General features: G+C 41.3%; 2 protein-coding genes across 2 annotated transcripts in view; one reads left to right on the top strand and one right to left on the bottom strand.

Annotated features, from left to right (window-relative positions):
- Positions 1–11,409, top strand: part of Dytn (dystrotelin) — a 50,090-nt gene extending 38,681 nt beyond the window's left edge. The window contains 4 exon segments of the mRNA XM_063236649.1: positions 2,577–2,736; positions 4,633–5,110; positions 9,006–9,133; positions 10,235–11,409. Coding sequence (XP_063092719.1) covers positions 2,577–2,736; positions 4,633–5,110; positions 9,006–9,109 — 742 coding nt within the window. The 3' untranslated portion in view covers positions 9,110–9,133; positions 10,235–11,409.
- Positions 11,410–11,894: 485 nt separating this feature from the next.
- Fam237a (family with sequence similarity 237 member A) lies at positions 11,895–18,139 on the bottom strand. Its single transcript, XM_013157459.3, has 3 exons — positions 18,003–18,139; positions 15,975–16,390; positions 11,895–12,108 (listed from the first exon to the last, which is right to left on the bottom strand). Exons 2-3 carry the CDS (start codon positions 16,384–16,386, stop codon positions 11,975–11,977), a joined length of 546 nt encoding a protein of 181 aa, XP_013012913.1. The 5' UTR covers positions 16,387–16,390; positions 18,003–18,139; the 3' UTR covers positions 11,895–11,974.
- Between the last annotated feature and the right edge of the window lie 2,580 nt (positions 18,140–20,719).

Genomic DNA, 20,719 nt, shown 5'->3' with positions numbered 1-20,719 from the left:
ACAGTAACACTTAGAGAAACGCACAACACCTCACTCATCTTCTCCACATTTCTATTTATGCTGGCAACTTTCCTCAGGTGGGCCATCTACTCTCAGCACCGTGCTGATTTAATTCAGCTGGCATTAAGTTGATCACCAGTTTTTAATGTGTAATACCTAGGATGATTCAAGTTGCCTAGCTCTGAAAGCTGAAATACATATAAAGATCTAACAGTTTGGAAAGCATATTTCAGGTCATCTGGGAGGAATTATTTCTCAGATAATTTCAGCTGCTTATTAATAGCAGATATTTGCCTGGAAAGTATTGGGCTCTCGGTTGCTGAAAATATTTGTCTCACGTCAGTTGTGTTTACTAGAAACACTGCATCAGAATCTCTGCTTTAAAGAAAAACAGCCTTCTTATAAAGAATGAAATAATTAAATCACACCATGTTAACCTGAAACAGTGCTGATAGCCCAGGTACTGGTGCCAAGCCTTAGCCCTCAGATCTGAAGGCTGTGGGATGTTGGGGCCCCATAGTTTGTTTGATGGGCTCAGGTTTGAACAGCTATGGACAGACATATGTCCCAGCCTTCTGCATTCCCGGATGAAGTAGATAGAGCCCTATCAGAAAGGAAGAAGGATTTTACCAAATTTTACCAAATCTGCCAAATCTTACCATTCAATAATGGGAAGTTACCAGCATAAAGACATGACTAAAGGTTTGTAAACAAAAACGTTTATATTTTGGACTTCTGCTTTGCCATTTTTCAAGAGGTCTTCAGTGTAGCACAAGCCCAAAGTGGACTCAGCTATGCAATTAGAAGGACTTGGAGAAATCTGCTGCTAGGGTTTGTCATCGTTTTGTGCTGTGTTCCCCTTTAGTTGCTTGCTTCCCTGCTTTTCTTGTGCCTGTAATATTTGGTAAATGATGACTCGATGCATTGGTAACCAACAAAGACCTTCCTTGGAGGACTCCAACAGTATTGATTTAATAGTATTGGTTGCAAGGACTATTAACATTCCTGGAACATGTGTTTCAAAAATCAGAGGAAGAAAGAATCAATTTCTGATGGGGCTCTATCTTCTTTATCCTGGAATGCAGAAGGCTGGGGCATATGTCTGTCCATGGCTGCTCAAGTGTGGTGGGTTGGCCAAAGAGGAAGGGATGTGGGTTACCGACAACACGGGAGACAGCGAGACTGTCATTGCTCATGGTCAAAGCAAGCACAACACTTTAGGCCCCAAGAGTGCTGTCAGTAAGGCGCAAGAGTGTTTCTTCGTTGTCAGTTACATTAAACCCTTGCACTGACTCCTTCCTGTAAACCCATCATCTGTGCACATTCAACTCTGCGATCACAGTTAAATAGGTTAGAGTTAGACTCCTACCTCCCCTGGAAGTGACTGGAAGTTTGAGGACTCATTCAGAGACCCTGGTTTGGAGGGAGCCCCAAGTACATTCCAAGACCTCTCCAAGATAACAGAAGTTGGGAAATTCAAAGGTGTTAACTTTGAGAAATGTTGCTTTTCATACCAGAAGACCAATATATACAAATATATACAAATTCTGCAAAAATGCCATCAGCATGGATTAAAGAATAAAGATTATATTAGGCCATTTACATTGTTTATGTATTATGTGACAGGGACTATTTTAGTCCGAACCCTGAGAACATAGTAATAAACAAAATAGGCCAATCTGCTAGAATCAGGAGAGAGTAAGCAAAAAAGAAATTGAATAATGTCTAAGTAACATAATGAGTAAAACATGCAGTGTGTCATACAGTGTGACGGTCAAAAAGATTAAAGGCTGGTGCTCATGACAAAAGCCCCAAGATCCTGTCAACCTCCTAGCAGTTAGACATGGAGACCAAGCAAGCAAGGCAGGGGACAGGCCTGCCAGAGTACAGCTGGGACTCTGGGTTATAGAATGTAAATAAGTTAGCAGGGGCTCGAACACATGGGGAGTGAGTTGTGGGAGAATCAGAGAGAGGAACCAGGAGCGCTCCTGGCTGAGGGGCAGTAAGCAAGCGAGAAAAGCAGAGATCAGACAGGAAAGGAAGCTTGGCTATGTTGGTGAGCTTGCTGGCCTCTGGCAGGGCTCCGGTTTGCTCTAAAGGGGGGGGGGGGGTGGGCATTGAGGGCTTTGAGCAGAGGAGGAAACATGTTCACTGGTTCATTTTTAAGTCAGTGAACACCTAGACAGGAAGAAAAACCCAAACAGACCCACCACTCCTGCGCCAAATTCTTGTTCCTTCCCTGTGATCTGGACCAAATATTTGGTATTTAGCCACATGGGCCGAATCACCCTGCTGAGCGGAGTCCTTCTACACAAAAGAATGGTGGATAAACTCAGAACTACTATTTGAGTAGCTGGTGAAAGTCCACTGTCAGAAGTAATCCAAATGTGCTAGTACAGCCTCTGGAGGAACTGCATACATGATGGACCCAAAGGGCAGCTGGACTTGGTGAAGAAACGGAACCGAACTGATCTCTGTTAGATAGCAGTCAGGGACCTGCCGACGGCTTGCCAGGGCTCCAGGCAGAGTGCTGGCCTCTTGCTGGTCAGTACCACTCAAACCCTTTGTCGTTTCAGGCTCCTTAAAAAGCAGTTAAACCGATACAAAGACAAGTTGCGAGCGCTCTACACCTTCCAGAAAGAAAAGTGTGACAGATTTGAGACAAAGATTCAGGAACTCACCAGTCACCAGGACAGTCTGCGTTCCAAGCTGCAGCAGATGCGGCAGGACATACAGGTATAAAATGGGGGAGACACTGGATGCATGGACTGCCTAGAAGTCTAAGATCAAGTCCTCCAGGCAAGGTGGGGCCCTGCCCAAAGCCTCTGCCTCACTTGACTGACCTGTCCATGCCTGGGTCTTCTTCCACCTCTGCGCCCCACATTGTATCCGTCCCCTGCCTCAAAGCAGCGCTGCTGAAAGACAGCAGGACGGTCCCATTTAGAAGGATCAAGTCGTGGGCAAAGCAGTTTTGTGCAGCAGTGGTTCCTAAACCTCTTGGTCTCAGGGTCCCTTACATGCTCTTAAAAATTTGGGGGCACCCCAAGGAGCTTTTGTTTCTGTGAGTTACATCTGTTGCTGTTTACCATACTCAGAATTAAAACTGCAAAGTATATGAGATATATTGATTAACTAACTCAAAAATAAAAATAAACTCACTGCACATGTAATATTTTAAAACAATAGCTGCCTTTTTTAAAACTTTAGGTGACATTATTTTATGTTTTCTAGAAATCTCTTTAATATGTGGCTTAGTAAAAGATCGCTAAATTTACAAATGGCTTTCATAATTAATCTGCTATAAGATTTTTTTGATTGAAGAGAATGAAAAGGGCCTCACATAGATTTGCAGTTGAAAAAAAAGTGTATTTTCATAGCCTTTCAGATGACTGAGGATACTTTTATTTGCTACTATATCAAAACATAATAAAAATAATTTCTTAGAGGATAGTCATGATACAGAATATGAAGCCTTATCTAAAGGCTTCATAAAAATAGTTTCATTCAAATAGTTTTCTAATACACTCTTTAATAGATCTACCTATGCATGATTTTTATTAAACCACATACTTTAGTCATTTGGAAGATACTGGCTCACTGAGCCATGCTGTGCTTTCTAAGCCTTTAAATTTCATTGCCTCGAATCAAAAGAAATTCACATTCGTTAATGTCACCAGTAATTCTATCAGAAAAACGTTCAAGGATTGGAAAGCTATCAAGCTCCTGATGGTAGATTCCAGTTTTCTAAAATTCTAGTGCTTGCTTGAAACCTTAAGTGTGATAATTGACCACGAAGGCAGCCCATCATTTTCCCTGCAGTGACATTCTTGGTTTGTTCAGTTTTGAGGAAATATTTAGCAGATGCCCACGTCTAATCTGTCAGTCTTCTTTGGCACAGGAGGCAATGTTTGCAGCGTGGTCTGCATTCCAGAGTTGTGTGCACGCCTCTCTTCCCCTCAGACACACTTCTTATTCTTAAGAAAACTAAGAACTCTTGCTACTCCATCAGATACCATAGGTGAAATCACCTCTTTTCCTGACTTGGTCATGTATGATCCTATGCTGATGCTGCCTGGCTCCCGGCTAAGGCATCCAGAGCCACACTTTTTGGTGACTTTATACCAGCATTGCAGGGGTCACTGTGATGAAAGTCAAATACACCACAGAGTCCTTATGCAAATCATTTTATTTCATCAACACCTAATAGGATCTCAGGAATTCCCAGGGCTGTGGATCCTCTCTGAGAACTATGCTTAACACAGGAACGCACCCTAGATTTTCGGCTTATTGTAAAACCAATTACTATGAACATTTTATTGTGGTAAGTTTTGTCTATCACCCAACATATGCTTACGTTTTGAGAAATTCCTCAGAACATTTTTAGAACTTGAGCTTTTTAGAACTTAAATTTTTTCCCCAAATTTCTTGTGATTATGTTATATGTTTTTCTTACAATCTGAAGTGATCCAATCTTTTAGAGAATTTTAGATCTTCATTGAATTAACAGTGTAAAATAAAATGAGTAATATATGTAGAGGAAAACCAAACATGTCACATTTGGAATATTAAAATTTAATGCATTTGTGAAAAAGAAAAATATTAATTTTTTATTAACAGTTTTTCTTTACCCAGGCGATGTTGCAGCCATTCCATTCTTCATCTTCCTGCCAACATATAGTGTCCAAGTTTGATCCCTCAGCTGATAGGTTTGGGAAGGGAAGAGACTCTTCCCAGATGGAGAGCATCACTGAGGGTGGCCCGGGCTGGACGCCTCTTCCTCACCCTGCCCTGGTTGACAGAAGCCAAGCAGATGTACACCAAGCTCCACCAGATCCACAGTCACTAGCAACTGCGGTGCAAACCACCAAGGCTCAGAGCTACATACAGAAGACACCAAAGGAAATCCTCAGGTCCCAGCCTGGTTCTCAGCAGAGACTGATGCAGGACAAGCCCCAGGTCCCTCCAACTGAAGTGACCAGCACTGCTCTGGCCTCTGCGGGAAGGAAAGAGCTAGTCAACACTGCAGAAAGAAAGGATGAGCCAGAGGAAGAGGAGCTACAGGAACTACTGTCGAAGCTCACGGATGCATTCAGTCTGGAAATGCCATCAGGTAAGGTCTTCAGGCAGGGCAAACAGTGATGGTGAGGAAGTCTAGTCTGATGGCTAGAGTTAGAGTGCATCAGAGTTCTGAATCTTTGGGGTATCCGTAGCATCTCTGAACCTGATTCCTAATATTGACTTAAATATTACTCTGAGTGTTAAAGATGATAAACCATGCAAGACTGTAGTCTGGCACATGGCACATATTAATCGTTATATAAATATTTAATGCCATTATTATTTTCAGTAACTTTCGGGTATATATAACTGAGCAGCTCCGTGTCACCATTTAAAAGTAGGGACAATAATGCTGCTCTCTTCCTAGGGGAGCACTGATTTAGGATTTGCATTAGCACAGCATCGTCCGATTTAGAAGCTTATGGCTGAAACCTACCACACTCAGAATCCATTGTTGAATTCTTCAGGATTTATTAAAAACATCCTTTACTATAATATTTTCTTTTGTTGTGGAGTGACACTGCCTTATTTCTAGTTTAGAATACATCTCTATCCTTTTGAGAAAATTAAAGATTATTTATGTTGGAGACTTGTGATTTATCTAGGTATCTGTGACAGATTGATGAATAACATTGTCTCATGCGTTTGCATTCTCAGAGGAGGCCTGAAAATATTTCTGAGTTGGTATATTTATTTATAGTTTTCCAGGGCTGCCATACAAAGTATCATAGATTAACTGACCTAAACCCCCACCCCTTGCAAAAGGAAGCAGGAGAAGAAAGAAGAAAGTAAACAGGAGGAGGAGGGTGAGGTCAGGGACGAGGACGGCCGTGGAGACTGGTTGAAAGCTACCTTGTACCTGTGTCTTTATATGGTGTCCCTTCTGTGTACGTCTTTGTGCCGCCATGCTGAAATAGCACCCATCTCAATAAACTCGCTTTCAGTTCATATCTCTTTAAAGATATTTCCTCCAAATACAGCCACACTCAGAGGTACCGGAGTTAAGACTTCAGTGAACGAATTGATAAAGACACAGTTGAAGTCGTGACAATTGGAGAACCATACACTGGGCACAGAATAATGTCAGTTATCTAGACCTTACCAGGGCCACATCTATGAAATAATTCCTTGGGTGAATTACAAAGCTACAGTAAGGGAAGCTGGAGTTAAAATCTCAGTGTTCAAATAAACTGAGACGCCAGAAGCATGCTGGGAGGGCAGGAGCACAGTAGATGAGAACACCTTGTTCTTGATTCTTAAACCAACATAAAATTTCACCCATTGTATTTCCATCTAAACATCCTTGGGGCTGGAATAAGTATCCAAAGCTAAGTCAACAGCCACTTGACTTTTTAAGGAAAATTTCACATAAAAAGTAGGCACTATGGAAAAGTTTTTAGTCTTTGACATTTTTGTCTTGATTTTATTTATTTATTGTTTGTTTGTTTTTGCAAATGGCCTGATAAAAGCTTCTGATTTCTCAAACTGTGCTGGGTCAAACCTTATAAATGTCATCATAATAATGTACACTGCAGGCTCCTAACAAATTGAATCTATTACTCCTTTTTGGAAAACAGTATCACAACATTTGTCCAGTTTAATACCTAAGGGTATTAAAGATTCATGCATATTTTAAGTGACATATCAATTCTGTGTATGTGAATATACCTATATCCATCTGTACAGGTACCGCAATACCATTAAGAAGACAATCACAAGACAGAAAGGTGTATTTCTAAATTCATATGATGTAATTTAGAAAGGTATGATAAACCGTGCACACTGATGTATAAATAAACTACTGGTATTAGTCTTGTACAGTTTTTAAAATAACCCTCAAAATTCACCTATCTGCATTTACAATCTCAACAAAATTACTGAGGTGCTTTAGTATGCTTATAAACAAGCTTCTGGTATTAGCAAGAAGATACTCATCTACTTTTTGTTATTATAGCAATCTTTATTTTGTAATAGTATTTAAATTTTATAGTATTATTTCTTTTATGTTAGCCTTCTTTATTCTAGACCATTAAGCATAAGACATAAGAATATTTGTTAATCTTCATGGTTGCTTTTTTGCACTCTCTATCACTCATCATTCAAATCCTTCTAACTAAATTTGGGTCCTTTTTCAATCTCCTATTGATGATCCTGTTTTCAAATTCCACTTACCTATTGCAATATAGATTATGAAAATATATTCCTTAATTTATACACAATTTGTACATGCTTACCAAAATACACCAGATTTAATCACAGCCAGAAGTATCATCATGACCACATTTACAAAGTTGTGAGGAAGGAAGCCAGCTAACATAAGGTCTGTTTCCTTTGCTGACTTCTGTCTGTATCATGCAAGTGTCAGATAACAGCTGGAAGTTTGTGGTCACTTTATTCTCCCAGGTTTTGCTTAATTCGAGGATGGTTATGAAAATTAGAAATATCCGTTGTGATATGTACTCAGAGTGTCCACAGAGCCACAGGCATGGTGATTATTCTAGGAGTTGATAGCCCTTTTGATGGTGTTTTGCTGAGATGCCTCCACATTTTGCAAATTAAAATGACCTTTTTGTTACTTAAAGGCCTCATTGTATTAAAACAGCAAACCTGATTATCATTATCAAACCTGACATCAATTGAACAGAGTTAGTCAGCATCAAGATCTGAGATAATGAGATTTCCAGAGACTGTGAGAGCTTAATAAAACGGAAAAGAGAAAGTTATATAGAAGGAGTTCCCCCAAAACTCTTTCCTGTCTAAATGTTGGATTGAAAATCAGTGTTGGGCATTTTGGTTAAAAGTTGTAGTAAGGAAATCAGATTTGAAAATGTGTTCAATACATTTTTTTCCTTCTCTCGGGAGTCTCCCTGAGGGCTGAGTGCTCTTGGCTGAGAAATAGCACCTCGGGGCCTCTTGGTGGATTGAACTAGGTCTGGTCTCCGAGTAATCTTTCTCATCCTCTACGCCACCCTCACTCCCCACCAAGGTCACTCCCGGCAGCACGTTCCCTTCCTTTTTTGGTATCTACTTGCCATGTATGTTTCTGTGATGATAAGGGAACATGGGTGAGGGTGGCAGGATCGGTGCACGAGAAAGACGGTGGATTGGACTAGCACGAAAGCACTTGCCATGGCTCCTCCTCCAGGATCCCACAAAGCCTAAGTATAAATAAACCCCAAGTCCCAGCTTCCCGGGAAGGAAGCAGGTGGACTGTGTACTCACAGTGCTTGCACCTCAGAGACCTATCCGAGAGAATCAACAATCTGTCTTAATACTTTCCGGGTGATTCTCGTATACAACAGAGTCTGAGAGACACTGCTCTGACATGGGCTTTCTAGCTCTGTAGGTTTGTGTTAGAGCCACAAGAAAAATGTACCTGAAGAACCTGCACCAAGACTGAGTCAGTAATTAGTCACTTTCCTGCTGAAACAAAATACCTAGCACGCATAGCTGGAGGGAGAAGAGGTTCATCTTGACTCACAGTGTCCGTGGGTTCAGTTCATGGTTGGCTGACTCAGAGGCAGAAATGACCCGGTGGAATGGCCTGGCTGAGGATAGCTGCTCTGAGGGTAGCTGTCATAGCACCCAGAAAGCAGGAAGAAAAGGGAGGAGCCGGGGTGAGAATATACGTTTCCTGATCACATGCCCAGAAGCCTGCCTGTTCCCACCAGGCTGACCCCCTCACAGCGGCCAGCTGTGAACTGATACACACAGTGCCTGCGTAACCCAGTCACAGGAGACCTGTGGAGGACACTTTCCACCTAACCCACAACAGTAATAATGATAGTGGTAAATACGAGCCACTTTATTCTATTAGCCTGCGTAGAGAAAGGGTGCTGTTCTTGGGAACCAAGGCGAGAAGAGTTGTTTGTGTAGCATCTGTCCAGATCAACCTGAGAACCTAAAGGTGCTTTTCTCTGAAGTGTTCTCCCGTTTGTCGATTGCAGGTCCCGGGTCTTCAGTGAGAACAGATCTGTATGAAGGCGCCGAACGGGTGTGCAGGGCTTTCTCTGCTCTTGTGGGTCAAGTTACCTTGCCCAACTTGAAGTGAGAGTCCGAGCTCAAAGGCCCCTTGGTATGATGATAAATGCTCTTTCAGAATCTGAGTTTTAAAAAACTGAGCCTGCTACCTCTCTCTCTTAAGAGTTGATGTGAATTATAAAGACTTTTTTAAAAAAATTCCCTATTATGTGTCTTAGTTCTCAGTGCCTCAAGGGCGAGGGGTAGAGGAGCCACACAGCCCATCCTGGGAGCTCGGTTTCCAGAAGAAGAAATGTTCTTACTTTGAACATTTTGGTAGTGATATTCAAGCGTGTGAGCTACGTGACTGTACGATCTCCTTCAGATACCATTTCAGTGACCAAGTTGACAACCTAGTCTATGTCTGGACACTTTGGCTGAAGCATGGGCTTAGTAAAGAACGTAATACACGTAGACATGTGCACACATGCACACACTTGCACGCACTCAGGTGTGCACAGAGTACATGTAGAAATTTGGACTGCACCAGTGTCAGTTCCCTCATTGTGGTTCTGTGTTACAGTTATGTAGAATGTTCTTGGGGGAAGCTGGAGAAAGGGTTACAGATGTGCCTCTATGTAGCATCTCCTATAATAAGTATCTCAAAGGTTTTTAACCTTATGTCAGTGTTTCCCTCTAAAACGTCACATCTGATGAATTTCACAAATATAACTCTGGGTTGTATTCTCTGTATGTTGGGTCAGGTTATAGATACTCAACTGATGCTCGAAGTAAGAGCTGATGCTTTCTGACTATTGGAACATTCAGTTTTAAGCACCTATGATACTAACTGGTTCAGTCCTCACAACAGAGCTAAGAAACAGACATGTCACTTTATAAGGAAAGTGAGGCACAAAGAAATTTAACAGTTTATTTAAATCACTTGGCTGGAACTAAAGTTGGGATTTGAACCCAGTTCAGGAGCCCATACTCAAATCACTATTTTGTAATTTTTACCAGTAATATTGTTGATTTCACTACTTTGATTAGTTGATTTTTACTTGTATAATCTATAATTCCTAGTGGTGTTTGTAGAGTAAAATAATATCCCATTGGACAGAATTAGGACTAGGCTATCCATGCTTAATTTCGTCCTGATATTTTTAAATTTGCTTTCCCGCCTGTCATAAATATTTACTGTGCATTTCTGTTTCAGATGTCTCCTCTCCTTCCTTCCTCCAGGCCAGGGTGTTCCATACGAAGTTCCACGACCAGAGCTCGGGTCTACACCCCGTGTCTATCACGTGGGCCAAATCTTCCCCGACACTTGCTCTGCATGAGGCATGAGCTGAGAGTGGCTGTTACATTTTTTTTAATGGTCAGAAAAGATATTTCACACCTGAAAATTCTGTTGATTCAAAATTCAAGGTCCACAAAGAAAGTTTGATTGAAACCCAACTGTTTCCTTGGATGCATATGTTGTTATAATTTATTTTGTTCTGCCAATGCCTGCAGAGTTAGCCACTGCGGAGGCTGAAGCCCACAAAGCCACTCTGATTATATTTAAGACCCAACTCTTGGCAGAAAGGATGCCAAGGAGGAGCCCGAGCAGGCTCCACTGCCCGAGCACAGCATCTTCTCAGTGACACAGGAGAAGGAATGGGTTTACCAGATGGTTTTGAAGAATGTGAGAGAAGATGTTAGGGGAACCGTCGTGAAGGAGAAACCATGAGCTTATGTGGAAAAGGCAGCCAGAGGCTGGCAGCTGCTTTAATGCTCATGTTCATGCGGTCAACCAAAGCATGAGGCAGGGTCTCCTTCCCCGGCTCCTCCTCAGGCTGTCTTCACCCACTGTAAGGACTGGGCTGAGCCTCCCATGAAGCTGTTGTAGAATAATGCTTTCGATGAGATTTCTAGCTTCAGGAGGACCCCAAACCTTCAGTGAAACATTTACTGAGGATTTTTTTTGGAACCTGTAAGAAGCTAGAGAATTACTAATGTATCTGAAGTCCATCATTGATTATAAGAGAATGATTAGAGACATAGGAACAATTAGAAATAAAAATAACAGTGTGTCTGGAGCTCTGAGAAACTCGCTAATCCAATGGCACTGCTTGGACTCTCATCCAGGCCTGGTCATTTTTCAGGGAAAAAATATTTACAGGTTCTTCTATTATAATGTTGTGCATTTTAATCTTATTTTGTTTTTAAATGCAAAGTATAACTATTATAGAGTTTTAATATTTACTTTTAATATTTAATTTTTAATATTTACCCAAACAACAAATGTGTAATTGGGAGATAGTTTATACTTACTCTGCTTTATTAGAGTTTAGACATCATTACTGGTAAACTTTAAATATTGAAATAAAGAAACTCCAATAACATAAATGGGGGTCCAGAACTTCTATTAATTTTATTTCCTTTAAATGAATGTCTTATTCCCCAGGTTTTTGTTTTATTTGTTGCTTCATTTGGTATTCAAAAATATTCTGTCAAACAAGATTTAGCATCACAGGTTATCAGTAACAGGTATTAATATATTTAGCTCTCTTATACGCTATTGAATAAGCAATTCAGTGGTTAATAGCTTGGAATTCATGCAGTATTTTTTAATGCATTAAATGTGTGACCTTCTGGGTCATTAATAATGTCAGATTCCAAAATAAATTATCAGATGAATACCAAGAGTTAGGAGTCTTCCATTCCCAAATCATCTTTGGAAGTTACTTAATTTGTTTAGACAATAGAATGGTCTAGCAGTGGTCACCTTTGGAAGGAACATGCCTAAAAGAATGAATAAGCATTGTTTGAGAACTTGGTTGAATATTTATCTCTGGACATTTCCACAATTTAAAATAAATAAATATCAGTAGTTAAGAAAAAATATTTATGTGTCTATAATATTATATGCATATATTTATTTCCATGGCATGAATTAGTTCAGAGGTTAGATTTATTTTCTCTTTATTTCCAGTTTCACTTTTCCAACAAATCTAGACCCACTCCTGCGTATACGCATGCTTATCAAATCTTCGATTAACTCCTTCTTCTTTAGGAAAGGGCTTCTCAGGAGCTGAGAATATACACCTGCAAATAGAGAAAAGGAACTTCATAAGGTTATTAAACTATTTTTAGATTAATAGTAATTTTCAGATTAATCAGTAAACCTTTTAAGAAGAAAAATTACTGTTTCTGCCCATTCTACTATCAAAATTTTATAAATGTATTGTAGGGTTATATATGCAAATTTGTATTCACAAAAAGTTTTATGTCTTATGCAGTCTAGTTATATAATCTAAATTACATAAATTACAATAAATATTTTTGTCAGTATACATTAAGATATTTCTTACTTTAAAAGTTCAAATGGCTGTTATATTATTTTTAATGTAGAAATATAAAGGAAACATTTCAAAACACCCATAGTATAATCCTCCAGAGGTCATCTTAACTTTGTACACATACATCATACCAGGATTCATTTCAACATCACCTCTGCGAGGCACTCAGCTTATTTCTAGGTTTTCTATTACTGTAAATGATATTACAATGAACTGTCTTACAGTCCGCACCTCCAAATGTTCCCTTAGAACAAATTTCTAGACTGGTCATTGCTGATTATATCACTTAGGAAATGTATTAGAATAAGTAAAGCTGAAAATTCAGCATTCGTGAGTCAACTTATTAAAAACTAAGCACCGGAACATTTGCTGGTTAGTCAGATACCAACTGCAGACATCATCAGATTACAAATCTAGATTATAATTTGCTCATCACAGAGAAAAGACGCAGATTTTCTAGAACATACAAACAGCCAGGCCTGGTAAGGCTGATTTTTCTGTTGTACTTTAAAACTGCTTCGTGTGTTCGTCTGCATTGAAGCCAATACCACCCTATAAATTAACCTATACTCTTACAGTCAGGACTTGTATTTTCTTTAGTTCTCTCTCTCTCCTCTCTCTCTTTCTCTCTGTCTCTCTCTGTCTATTTGTCTCTCCTCTCTTTCTCTCTCCGGAATTTAGTGATTAAGTATGAGAACTTTGTCTTTACACCTTCCTCCAGATACTTTGATGTTCAGTTAGACTATAAGCAAATGCCTTTCTAGACTAAATAATGATAATCTTTAGAGTCTTTTTTTTCCCATCGTATCATCTCCAGCCCTTAGAATTTCTGGAATTTTCATTTCCAGGCTGACTTCTTTGCTGCTTTTCATTGTAAAAACAACCATGCTGTCCAAGTTATCGCTCAGCTCTTTAGGGTAAAGGTCTTTCTATACTTTGTAGAGTTAAGTACCTTCCATATACATTTCTTTTCATAGAAACATTGAACATTAGAAGAGAGAACATGAAGAGACTGAAAGTTACCTAATTTCTTTCATATTCTTTTCTTCCAGATGAAGAAACTGAAAGCTAATATACAAATTAATTTGCCCAAGATTACCTAACTATTTGATATCTCTTATTCTCATATTTGTAGAAGTATATTCAAACACACGATAGTCACATATAGAACTATATGATTATGTGTTTTAGCAAAGCATGATTTTGTAAGTACATTGAAAATATTTGATTTAAAGATCGCAAAACAACAAGAACTTTTTCATACTATGTGGATACTTATTTTAGTTTTTTTCCCTTCCTGTCCTGATGATACAATTTCCCCCCAGGAACTGTAGGGACAAATACCTCTTCACCCTCACTGTCATCCCTATCTGGCAGCATATTATCCCCCAGAGACAAAAGAAAAAAATTATCAGTGTGCCATGCTGGTACATCTAGAGCCCGTCAGAGCCACTAGAGATTTGATTGAGCCTCTTGAAAGGGAATCTCAATGTTCTGTAACTAGTTAATCTTTAGACATCCATCTCCTTGACCCAAGAAACACTTTGTGATAATACCGACCAAATGAGAAGTCTTATTTCCTGATCTACAAACAATTGTCTGAGCTAAGCATTAAAATAATTTCACGGAAGTGAAAACGTCACTTCTACGCTTAGGGTCTCACAGAACAACTCTCACTAAAGTCTGGGGCTGGCCGAGAAGCTAGCAGCTCTGCGGTCAGCAGAAGGAAATGGCTTCCAAAGGAGAAGCTGACTTGGAGAAATGTCACAGGTGTCATTGCAGTGTTCAACTGACCACAAATGAGATTTTCCTGTAACGGGCCCATACCCCGAAAATGTTGGTTTACATTTTTCAAAGTTACTCAAAGTGAGTGCAAGATGAAAAAGTATTGTTGATGATCTGAGTTCAGCACACCAAAGCTATTGATATAAAATTTTTCTAAAAGTAAAATCAGAGTATATTACAATTATACCTACCAAAATAATAAATTTACCTATAAAGAATAGCCGTAAATTATCTGGTTTTGTAGACCAGGAAATCATGAGGATATTTAGTTGCTGAGGTTGAAGCAAACTATATATCCAAGGTGTGATCTAAACTACCATGAGTTTAAGTTTTTCAACATTACCCTAGAAGCAGCTTCGCCATCCATCCCTCACAAAAGACTCCCCTGGCTTGAAACACGCCTGTCCTCTCGTTCTCACCCTTCCTGGACAGTCCCGGAAGTCCTCTTTGCATCTGTAATTGAGCTGTCATAGGCGCCTTGAGGCCCTGCTTCAATTCAGTGTTCATCTTTCACAGTCCTTCCGGCTTTGGGGAGGAGCTACAAGGTACACAGTGCCAGGTCCGGTGACCGAGGTGGATGGGACACACCATCAGGGCTTTAAGAGCTCGCCTTTCCTTTGGATGACACCTACAATGCATTTTTCATCTTCTCACTTCATAAAAATATTCATGAAAGAAAACTTCCAGCACTGCTTCATGAAATGGCGAGACTGATTGCTTGAGTCTGTCCAAAGGATGGGGAAGTGTTTTTCAGGAGAATGAATGGCAATGCATCTTGTACTGTAGTAACTTTTTAAAAATTTAAGTTCATTGTATTTTTCAATCATCTCTTGTGTATAAGTGCTACATAATACAAAGAAAGGATACTGCTAGAACTACTAGTGTTCATTATTATTTTAATAGAGTAATTACTGGAATATTTGGAGCCCAGTAGAGCCACTAGTCATAAAATTAGTTATGGCCAGATTTTCCAGTGGCATATAAATAATTCTGAAGAGTTATTGCCACCTAAACAGTGCTTGTTACAAGCCTGGGAAACCCACTGGTTGAAATGACACCAAAGAGGATTTTTTTTAAAAAAGGCAATATGAATAAGGCTAGGGAATCTCTGCTTACCTACAAGGATTTGCAGGCCCTCAGTCTAATTTTATGGGGAATATTTCTTTTATATCCTGGAGAACACTATATTTGATTATATGCTCATTTCAGTGAAACTCTGTAAATGTTTATGAAGTCCAACTTAACTAAAGTTTAGTTACCTAAAGTTAATTACTTCAAAAAGGAACAAAGAGTGGAAAAGATGCCAGCAGATTTTTTCACTCTTTACTTCATCAACTGAGTACATTTCAAAGATCCTCCACTTGTACAAAAGCAATGCTTTCTCAATTTAAAGAGACGTCTGTGTGTCACAAATATTCCCCTGCCTGGTATTCAAGTCCTCCTAATTCCTTGGCAGGTAAATATCAAGTTATGACTGACAGTGTTCAAGCTCATTGTAAAAAAGTGTCTTGATCAAGAGAATGCCTTTATACCTTTATAAATCACACTTTCTCTTTTATTCTTGGGTTTTCCTTGCTGCTATTCACATGAAGAATGAGGTGAGAACACTATACTGATACAAATACCTACTATAAAATGCAACTTATTTCAACAGACACTATGATGTCCTCTCTATCTTTACCATCACACTCATGTGTTCTTAGATTGATCCCTTGAGGGGAATCCATGAGATACTGGGTTTCCCCACAGTCATGCCCCTTTTCCCCACACCCAGAATGTTCGTACATGGTTGACCCTTTTGGAGGCATGGGAACTTGGAAGCACCACCTTGTTTACCCTCTCCATGCTGTGGCCGAGCTGCTGACACTGTGTCTCCCTCTCTGGCCAGTTGCCTTCTTCCCAAGCCATGGTTCCTTGAAAGGACACAGTCCACATAGATGTCCCAGAAGAGCTGAGCCAGATCCCAAAACAGGGCCCCATGCTTCAAGTTCTCAGATGACTTCAGGTAAATCATAAAATCCCAGAAGCCCGAAACAGTGTTGGAAATGCGAGGCTTTTGCATTTCCAGTAGGAGTACTGAGGAGGATTCCCAGCACTGAGGATCAGCTTGGTCAAGAGCCAGCAGGTCTGCCTGGCTGTGACAGAAGAAAGGAGACACACAGCACATCCCCAGAATGAGCAGGGAGCAGGTGAGGCTCCAGGAGCAACGCATCCCTCTTCTGTTCCCAGGATCATCCATGGCCCTGCAACATCACAGAATGGAAATGCATCAGTCCTACTCAAGAGAGAAAATAAGGACCCCTAAAGAAACTTAGTCCAGGCATAGAAAACACACTGGGGTCACTAAGCAGAAAAAAACCTTTATCCTTCCCATACCAAAAGCCCAATTTTATCTAAAATGATTCGTTGTCAGGCATGTGGTATAAAACCAAAACATTTAGACTAAGAACCATTCTGCAGTTTGTTCATGTGCAAGGCTAATAAACTGAAACCCTTTTTTCCTCTAGTACAAAAGAATACTTTTAAAAGAATCTTAAACCTATCCATCCTTAGCAAGATTCTTAAACAATTACAAAGCTGAATATATTTTAACCTTGTATGCTTTCTTATTTACAGAAGCTCTTAATTATTTTTTAAAAAGCCATAAGTATTATATTATAATACAAATAAATACAAGATCTAGGTTCTAAAAGATTCTAAAAGTATGGATAAATACTCTTAGATATTCTAAAGGTATGGTTCTAAAAGTATGGATAAATGTATTTTGGAACTCGAATATACATTCAACCCATTAGAGTAGTCAATGGACATTTTACAAGCACCTAAAATGCTTCTCTATTCTGATGTAAATGTAATAAAAATACCATTTTCTAATTTTTCTCTTCTTGCTGTGAACCTCAAGGATTTCAAAGAAAGTCATTTCTCTCTTATCCAGCTTTCCGAGCCCTCAATGTCTAGCACAGTAAACTCACAGAACCCACATATCACCTTGAAAAGATTCTTACGTCACCACTTCTCACAGTGCAATGAAGAAATTCTGTCCTGGAAGCCAGTTACCTATTTCCCGGGAAAAATAAAGTTTACCTGACTCCCTTCAGACTATGTAAATGTGTGTCACACTCAAAAATTTCATCATAAGGAAGAAACAGGAAAGGCACACAGTGCTCGGTTCCAGTTTATGTTTCCCGAGCTTTCTAATGTCAGCATCCCCACGGCAAGAGCCTTCCACAGAGATGCTTATGGGGCTGCTCGTGTGTCAGAGTGTTCCACGCAGCACCTAGCTAGTACCTCTCTCTGCACAGCATCAGGGCACACTGAGGCAGACAAGCATTTGAGAAACTCTCTGAACGTGCACCTGCTGATCTGAAAGGCGTTTGAGATGCAAATCATGCCCGAAGTGTTCCGTACTATATTCTACATCGTGTGCATCTCAGTTCTACTTCTTGCGGTACTCTTTTCAAGGCTAGCATATCCAAGTCGAGCTCACCACAGGCCACCTTGCTGCTCAAAAGAGGGGACTCTAAACCCTCAGGGCTGCGCAGATGGCAGAGAGCGGACGCTGTCCGCGGTGCTGAAGTTGGCTCTGTCGGGGGCGCGCCCTGGGCTCTGGCCACAGAGCTCACGTTACCCTGGAGGCTCCTTTAGGAAGGGATGCTCCGAGGCTAGAGGGGTGCTTCTCTGAGTTCTTTCTCGCCGGGCTCCTCCGCACCCTCACGTTAGGAGCCTCGCTCTGCATCAGGCGCGCCCTGGCCCCGCACTGCTCCCCCGGCCTCACCTTCCCCGCGCAGCTGCGGGACCCACTCTCCAGCGCCTCGCCTCACCCCGGGGCTGCCCGCAGCCTCCCCTCGCACTCACCAGCCTTGCTCTCTCGTGTTCCCTCGAGAGCGGGGAGAGAACGCGCTCCGCCTGCTCCCTCGGCGAGCGACTGTCCCCAGCGTCCTGAATGCCACCGCGCCTCTTCGAGTTTACGTCAAAGCGCCTGGAAACTGCCGCCACCTCTCGCCTCCAAACCCATCTCCCGCACCCTGCTCTTCGCTTCCTCCCCGGAGGGTTCTTTTCAGGAAGCTGCAGACTTGGCCACCCACACCCTGCCTGACTCCGACCCACGCCCACCGTCCTTCCGCACCAAAGACTGGGCCTCGGGTGCTTTGGTGACCACAACCTACCTCTACCGCCCGATGCTGCGGGGGGAGGGGGGGAGGCTGCAAAGTTGGGGTCCCGCTCTTCTCCATCGAGAGGACAGTGCAGAGCCCCAGAACCGGGTCTCAGCGTGCCTCTACTGTGCGCCATACACAGGAGGAAGACCCTGAGACCATGGGATCGGAAAAGGAACACGGGGCCCTCCTGGTCTGCGGTGACTCCGTGGTTATTCTCCTGGTGAATTTCCCCGGCCTGACCAAAGCTCCTCACCAGGGCCAGTAGACTCAGTGGCCCGGTCCAGCCTGTTGCTGGCCTGGTTTCTCAACCTTTTGCTCCTCCCTTTGCAGTGGGCCCCTACTTTCAAAAGAGGAGAAAGCTCTGGTGTCCTCTTGATTCTCCCCTCACAGCTGGTTACAGCCTTAGTCTCTGATCCAGTCACTGCTCCAGGACATTAGCTCCCATTTTAACTGAAACACATTCAAGCAAGGGGCCTCAGGCAAAGGTCCTCCCTCCCCAAGTGCTTCAGGATTTTCCTTCACCTCAATCCCAGCCTCCATTACACGAAAGGTTTTGTGCCAGCCTGATACCCTTCATGGTCACCCTCCGGGGGGGGGGGGCAGAGACTTCACAGTGAGGTTTGCCAGGCCCCTCCACAACTGACACCAAGGAGCTCAGAAAGGGCAGTTTGAAGGCTCCTGGCTCTAAACTTGGACGCAGTGCACCTCAATTTCTCCATTTTTGACCAGGCTAATGGATGCCTGCTTCCATTTATCCCCCAGACCATGAGGAAAGATAAAGATGAGATCTTGGGCTTCTCTCCTCAACTCCAAGAAACTTCAGTCTGTTGGAAAAGGTTTTCAGAAGCCTGGAGCATTTGAGCACAGCATGTAGCCTTAGAGATACAGATGGATGAGAAAGACCCTAGGGATCCTGTGAAACTGATCAGATGAACATATTTTGATGGCACAAGGACGAAATTTTGTGGTGCAAAAAGAAGAGATATTGAAGATGATACCAAGTTTGGAAAGCTAAGTAACGAAGTTTGGAATTATCACCAGCTGAAAGGCAAAACTGTCTGTGGAACAACTCTGGGAAGTAAAAGCAGGAGTATGACTTTGTACATATTAAGAGAGAGAAGAGCAGCACCAAAATGCAGACACCTGGAGACCAGGAGGGCTGAAAGCTGGAGATCAAACATTTGAGACACTCACTAAGGAAAGAAATTTGTGTTTGGGATTTGTCAGGATGTAGGGGTGTAGTTTACAACTCCAGAAACTGTGGAAAGCGGATGAGGAGAAAAGCCAGCACGTAAGTGATTAAGAACAGAAAGAAAAACCAAGAAATTGGGGTACCTTTGAAGTCAATGAGATAGAACTGTACACAGGAAGGGAAGAAACCAGCCACATGACACAGACTCAATAAAGGATGTCAAAAAATGAATAATTTTCCACTGAATTTACAAAAATAGGAGAGCCACTTAAAACCAATTTCCACTGAACACTGGGGAGGAGAAGTAATGGTTGAAGCAGAAATGAAAAATAAGGAAACTTCTGGAGCATTCTGACACCGTTTTGATAAGATGAGGGGGACAAGTTGGAATAGGAAGGGGCTGGGTGTTGGCCATGTTTATAGCCTGCAGAGAAGGAGCCAAGGTGGAGGAAGAGGTTCAAGATGATGGACGAAGGATGAGCAGTAACCTTGGAGGAAGCAGGAGCGGTGAGGGAAGAAGAATGAGGAGGAAATGGCATCTTACAGGGCACCTCCCGGAGCTGAGGGCAGAAGGAAGGTGACCGGTAAACACAGATCTGCTCATGGTATGGTGGGGAGGAGAGCAGGCGTTGGGAGAGGTGGGGACGATCATTTCAACTTGAGGCTTTTATGAGTAAATGGATGCAACTAGAGACCATACTCAAAGTGAAGCAAATCAGACTCACACAGTGTAAACGCTGTATCATCTCATTGGTGTAAGAAACTGAAAGTAATTAAGAATCAAAAGTTACAATAGAGATAGTGAAAGGGAAAGAAACTGCTCAAAGGGAAATCATATTGTTTGATCAGTTTTGCATGCCTGACTCTGGTAACCTGAGCAACTATTTTGAAGACAACGAATGCAACATAAATTCTTATCATCTTGGCTTGAAATCCTATATTGTTTTTTGTTTATTGTCATTTTGCTTTTAGCATTGTGGGGTTTCTTTGTTTGTTTGCTTTTTGATTTTTCATTTTTTCTCTTTAAAATAAAAAATAGAATGATTATTTGACAAAAGCAAGGAAGATAAGTGATCAAAGATCTAAATGTTAAAACAGAAATGCTTATTCTGCATAAAATGAGTAAAACTCTTGAAGTCATAGGTGCAGGCGAGGACTTTCTGAAAAGAACTCCAATTGTACAAAAAATAACATCAAAAGTCAACAAATAGGATTATATCAAG

Source organism: Cavia porcellus, unplaced genomic scaffold (assembly GCF_034190915.1).
Source record: "Cavia porcellus strain 051 isolate PalLab524CR breed Dunkin Hartley unplaced genomic scaffold, mCavPor4.1 scaffold_26, whole genome shotgun sequence".
NCBI classification, from domain to species: Eukaryota; Metazoa; Chordata; class Mammalia; order Rodentia; family Caviidae; genus Cavia; species Cavia porcellus.
The sequence above is the reverse complement of the archived record's forward strand: the minus strand, read 5'-3'. Positions and strand labels throughout refer to the sequence as shown.

Excerpts from the sequence above, each read along its gene's own strand:
- Fam237a (XM_013157459.3), bottom strand. The coding sequence starts at position 16,386 with ATGGATGATCCTGGGAACAGAAGAGGGATGCGTTGCTCCTGGAGCCTC. Across the intron at positions 12,109-15,974 it reads GCATGGAGAGGGTAAACAAG|GTGTATATTCTCAGCTCCTG; the intron begins GTGGTGCTTCCA and ends CTCTATTTGCAG.